The sequence below is a fragment of the Symphodus melops genome, assembly GCF_947650265.1.
Source record: "Symphodus melops genome assembly, chromosome: 18".
Classification (NCBI taxonomy): Eukaryota; Metazoa; Chordata; class Actinopteri; order Labriformes; family Labridae; genus Symphodus; species Symphodus melops.
This window is the reverse complement of record NC_136708.1, coordinates 9,199,988-9,205,987: the sequence shown is the minus strand read 5'-3', so window position 1 is coordinate 9,205,987 and position 6,000 is coordinate 9,199,988. Positions and strand designations below refer to the sequence as shown.

The following is a 6,000-nucleotide window of genomic DNA, read 5'->3' as shown; positions in this document are numbered from 1 at the left end:
GTTGCCTCATTGATCATTACTCTGGTATTAACCAATCAAACATCTCAGCAGTAAACAAACAAGGCCAAATAAAGACATCCCCTCAAAGTTTGGTCCTGGAGGAGGTGCGAGTGATGTGGAGGAAATATATGAACTGAAATCCCCTTTGGAAGAGAATATCAAATCATAAGAGTGCTTAATATTTCACTGGCTTGATGAAATATGCATTGTAGCCCAGAATGGAGGAAAAATGCAATGATTTGGATGCATTATGTATGAGAAGGTCCGCTGGCAAAAATGACTGCGCTGTTGAATAATCGCCATTTCACTATCACCACAACACAATAAGATCCCGTTATTAATACGCATCGCTCAATTTATTTGGAATATGCATACAGTTTGCATTTTGTATTGAAGCCTAACTTGTGCACGGCATACAGATGCTCACTAATGAACTGAAGCTCTGAGAAGGATGAGTCTGCTTCATTTGATGAGTCTCACTGCAGATCAGTCCCAAAAAAAGAGAATTAATCACCCATAAAAATTATCTATGGTCTCATGAAGCAAATCTATTTATTAGGCTCCAGATAGGGAGACTCAAGATTTTGATGAAGATGATTAATAAAGTATCTTTTGCAGGTACAAAATGACTTCAGGTCACTCTGACTGGCATCAAAATTGGCTGTGTTTGGCCAGGCTTCCTCTGACCTACAACAGAGAAAAGACAAAAGAGAGTTACTGTAAGTGTGCATGGACTTTCATGTTACCTCTTCAGAAAGATAAAGAGTAGTAAAAAGTCTCTATTTTGTGTTGTTGGCCCATTGTCCACCACGCGTTCTTTCCGGGCTGGCTGTACGCTTTGGGAGCCCTTTGCTGAAAATAAAAGCACAATAGTCTGTTAACGATGACCGCTGTATGACTGCTCCGTTGCTTATTACTCCATATTGTATATTTGAGAGATCATTTTTCCGGGACTGGGTACAAGCCATGATCTGTGGGAGGTAAACAATTGGGGACTATCGTATATTTTGAAAAGAGTGTGGCGCCTCAATGAAAAGTGGGAAGTTCTTCAACTAAGGTGGAGCACTTGGTATGACACTGGGTGCTGCGCTTTGACCCGGGCAGCCTTCTGCTGCTGCTGTAAACGCTCTCTCCCCATTAAATGAAAACAAGTAGTCAGGGATAAGATCCTGTTAGCTTTAAGAAGTTGACATGGAGGTTAAAAAGGGGCATATGCAGTCACATGACAAATGATGTTGTTTTTTGGCTTGACTAAATAGGCAAAGATTTTCAAAAGTTACATTTGCAATTTATCAAGACATTTGGAAAAGTTGGAGGAAAAGTTGCTAATGGGACAGTTCATAAATTCATCAAAGATTACGAAGTGTGCTCCAATATCAAGCAAAAAAAACCTGTTGTAGAAGCCAAACTACCATGTTTGTATTGTTGTTCACTGATACATTTACGGCCAAATTATGATGCTATTTATTGCAAACTCTTAGTTAATGGTCTACTATGTTGTAGGTGTCATACAAATTGACATGAAAGTTTTAGAACCTGATAGCTCTGACTGAGTATCTGAATGAGTATCACATTGAAAGTAAACACATCACATGAACTTTAAAGTGCACTCGGAATCGGCTGATGCCCAACAGAAAGCAGGCGTTAAGAAACTCTTCAAAACATGTGTCTTTACCTTCTCAGATGTGTTGCCTTGGTAATGACAACTGAAATAAAACATTGGGAGAAAACTCATAACTTCTAAAACAATCGTTATTGGGGGAAAGTGGGATCTGCTCTTATCCACACATCCTATCACTTAAAAGCCCCTTGATTAGAATTAAAACCATCATCTTCTCTTAACATAGATGTTTACTCCTTTATGATGCTGTTACAGTAAAAAGTAACACATTAAAGATCATTTAAAAGCGAGAGAAATTGTGCTTTTCTTCATGAGTCCCTGTTGTTTTACAAACTGACACTGTGTAAAAGCTGCACTCAGTGCCAGCAGACTCCTAAGCTGACTTCTTTGAACTCTAAGGCCATGTTCACACTTGACTTCTTCTTTTTTTTTTTATATATATTTTTATAAGCACTGCCTTCAGCTGGGCCTGTGCAGCGCCTATTCAGCGCCTTTACGCGAGTGTTCTGTAACCTTAAGAACAGGATTTGCCTCCAGTGCAACCGTGTCTGAGTATATGCCCAGAGTATGAAGCGTCAATTTAGCACAGAAAAGGACAAGCGAGAAGTCAGTCACCGAAACAACATTAAGAATTCCAGTGTATTTTAAGAATAAAACATGCTGTTTTGACGGTTCAGAAAACACACCGTACGTGTTTGTTTATGCGTTTATAAGGTTAATATAGAGTTTTATACCACGCACATCGTGTCATCTCCCGCTCTCATGAGTGAATCTGGAAAAATACCACAGGGATTCCTGTCTTTGCACTCCAGCTGCGCTCTTCGAACTGCGGACTGAGAACGCAGCTGGTCGGTATTGTCACCTCCTCGCCTCATCCTTACTGGTCAGCTGTCAAAAAGGCGCTTGACATCACAGAGCACTTATATAAAAAGTTAAAAGAATTCAACTGAAAAAGGCGTCAGCACAGCGCTTTTTTAAAAGGCATAGTCCTTTTTTCACTTTTTCCATAGTGTTGTATATTAAAAAAAAAACTAGCAGTTAAAAAAAGAAGTTAAGTGTGTAAGTGCACAGAGAAAATATAACTGTAAGTATATCTTGACATACTTGTGCAAAATACTCGACCAGTTTGACCCAAATACTTAGTAAAGATGTGACAGCCAACATGTTGATGACACAATGATAAGAATTGCCTGAAAGCAGGAGGCTGGCTCTTCTCTTCAATGGCTCCAGTATTTGATATGGACTCTGAGTAGCACAAACAATGAAACGCTCGAGGCTCAAACAAACAGTTTTATCACGGCCGTGTGAATGGAGATGGGTAATTTTGATGCTGCATGTCTGTCCTGGGCATTTCTTTGAAAGGGACGGGATTCCTAAAGTGCACTACACTGTCCACTCAGCCACGGAGCCACATAAAAGAGATTACTGTTGGCAGTTTCTGGAATATCTGGAAAACCCTTGTGAAAACCTGGAGGGATGGCAAGGTGGTATTTTCTGAGCTGCTGTTTTCTGCAGGTTTGATTACAGGCTGTTTCAGTCTGTGAATGCACAGTCAGACGCACAATACAAACACACTCGAGATAGGATTTGTGATTTCTTATACATATGAAAGCGGTACTTCCTAAGAGCGTTCACACAGCCTCTCGAAGGGGGCATCAGTGTATTCATGATTTGCATTACATGTATTTTCTAACTAGATTATTTGAGAGTTTACAACAAATAAAAGCCACTTTCAATAGCAACAACAGCTCCATGGAAACATAGCAAGTGCTCAGTGAATGAATGCCTCGGTGAACAGCAAATTGATTTTCCACCAGAAACTTAAACACAAAAAAAACAACGTCTGGCACTCAGCCGACTCCCTAAATATCATTCAGAGGCAGATTCTTCCGAGCCTGATCTCGGGCCTTCCTGAGTGCCTGCATTTACATTTCTTATTTCCCAAGTTTAGCCGTGTATTTGCTCATTTGTCATAGCTGTTTTGGTGGAAATATGTTTGTGTGTCCAAGGTCTGGAAATCTTTTCTCTGGAGGGACTGGGGTCAGACTTTGTGGATTTTATGCCATTTTCAGATTATTTTCTTTCTAAATTTTGGCGTTAGCAAAACGCTACAAGGAATGCACTTCCGAAAAACAGCAAATGAAGATGATGGTCAGCGTTTTGTTTTAGAGCCACAGGACATGACTGTGAGAGTGATAAATGGTTGCAGTTGTGTTTGGATGTGTGAAGGAGCTGACTGACTGTGTGGATTGATCTCAGATGGGATCCTTGATCAACAGGCACTTCAGAGGGCGGCTGCGTTCACAATGCTTTATTACCGGTTTCACTTTTCAAGCAGAATAAGACGGCACCAGAAAAAAAATGAATGTTTCAAACATGACAGGGACTATTATCTGAAGCAACAAACAAAAGACTATTCCAAGTCTGCAAAGTATCCACAAACAATACCCTACATAAAAAGGGTCAAAACTTAGGTAACGCTAAACAATCATCGAGCCCTAAACTACACAGACATCTGCATCTGGCATTGGTAGTTGTAATGACTTTCTTCTGCCTACATCCTGCTGCTTTTTCATGCCCAGTCTCTTTTTGCAAGCATGTGTATATTGAAGTGTGCGATTAGAGGACTGAGATCTGCTTCATTCGCATTCATGTATGCATTTGATGTCAAACAGTCTAAATATTCAAGACACTAGAGGGCAAAAGGGAAGAAATCTGGGAGCAGTCGCAGGAAGCCAGATTACTGATTGATTGTGCTCAATTTTCCCACTCTGCACTGTCGTGAACCGAGGGTGCTGCACTTGTGAACACGTGTCTTAAGGAGTAATAAGGTATCTGCATTCTTGGTTGTAAAAAAAAAAAAAAAGCTGGTGTGTAGCAGCAAGAGACAGAGATAGCCCATTAATATGTATATCTGAATGTGTGTGTGCGTCCACGTCACTGTTAGCTCTCGTCAACGCACGCTGCCTTGTGCGTCTTTGTGTCGATGCTCACGTCCAAACGATGAAATACAAAACAAACAAAAATATCAAGGCAAGGATAACAGTTGGATGCTGTTTGGATGACAGGAAAATATTGGGCTGGCAGTGATATGCCTTTTATGCCATCACTTTGATGGTCAACAACAATCCTTCTTTTTTCTTGTTCTTGCTTCCTCGCAGACAAAAATCCCTCAGTTTTTCACAAGCTTCCTCGCCAGATCTCTTCTCTGTCCAACCAATGCAGGCGTCAGAAATAAAATCTAATATCAACTTTCTATTTCGGTATCCTTTGCTGATCTAAAAGCTAGTTATTCCCAATCAGGATGTACTTCAGAAAGGGAAATATCAACATGCTAATCAATTTAGTTTAAACAAAATATTTCCTTAACAATTAAACAAAGGCATGATTTTAGATCGAATACACAAATCATGTCTTTCCTTTTGTTAAATAATTAAGAATCAGGCACATTTTGCTACAGTTCAAATAACAGCAGATCCTGATACGGATTAAAATTAAAATAATAACTAAAAGCAGATAATTAAGGAAGGTGTGACAGTCTGAGATGATCCTAAAAATTCAATTGGGCCATTTAAAGGGATTTTTTTTTCAATAGCTTGACTTTATTTTTCCTGTTCCTGTTGATGGTGGATTGAAAACGTGACTCTGCAGTGACGTAACCAGTTGGCTCCACTTCAACTGCAATTGTATCTAATATAAGTTGTGTCTATTAAGAGTGTGTTTGAAAATGAAAGACAGCACAGAAGTTGAAATAGTTATACAAAAACAATGGAGACACAATTATTATGCATTTAATCTATAGCACGTAAATATGAACAGACAAAACCTGAGTGATGTCACTGAAGGGGGCCGGAGGTGCTTCAGTATTGGCTTTATTTTTCAACACCGGAGGTTGCTGCTTGATTTAATCAATCTATCAGACAACCTAACAACAGTCTGAGAGCTGGAACTGAGACAGGTTTTAATCCTCTTGGCAAACAGTTAAACTGTGTCCGTCCGTGAAACAGGTCAGACATGGGCCTAACTATAGATAACTTGTATCGTTGATGAAATAATAACAAAAAAAACCCACCACCACTCATACTGTGTGTGTCCATGATGAAAATAACAAACAAGGGTAAGGGTTACCCAAACTAGACTTACAGTGTAGGACATGTGTTTTTGGAACAGGCTTTTTTTTTTTTCGGTGTGTATGTGATGTCTGGGGCTCCTACTCAACAAACTGCAGGATTTTCGCTTCAGTATTGGCTTTATTTTTCAACACCGGAGGTTGTTGCTTGACTTGATCAAATGACAAAAAAAACAAAACATGAAATTAACAGTTATAATTGTTGATGTTAAAAAATAAAGCTGTTAAAATATTTTCATAAAGGTAAAGG

At 39.4% G+C, this 6,000-nt stretch overlaps 1 protein-coding gene across 1 annotated transcript in view; it reads right to left on the bottom strand.

Moving 5' to 3' along the window:
- Positions 1–523: 523 nt before the first annotated feature.
- Positions 524–6,000, bottom strand: part of c19h1orf94 (chromosome 19 C1orf94 homolog) — a 28,266-nt gene continuing 22,789 nt past the window's right edge. Inside the window, exon 7 of the mRNA XM_079368722.1 lies at positions 524–687. Coding sequence (XP_079224848.1) covers positions 652–687 — 36 coding nt within the window. The 3' untranslated portion in view covers positions 524–651. The remainder of the gene's footprint in view (positions 688–6,000) is intronic.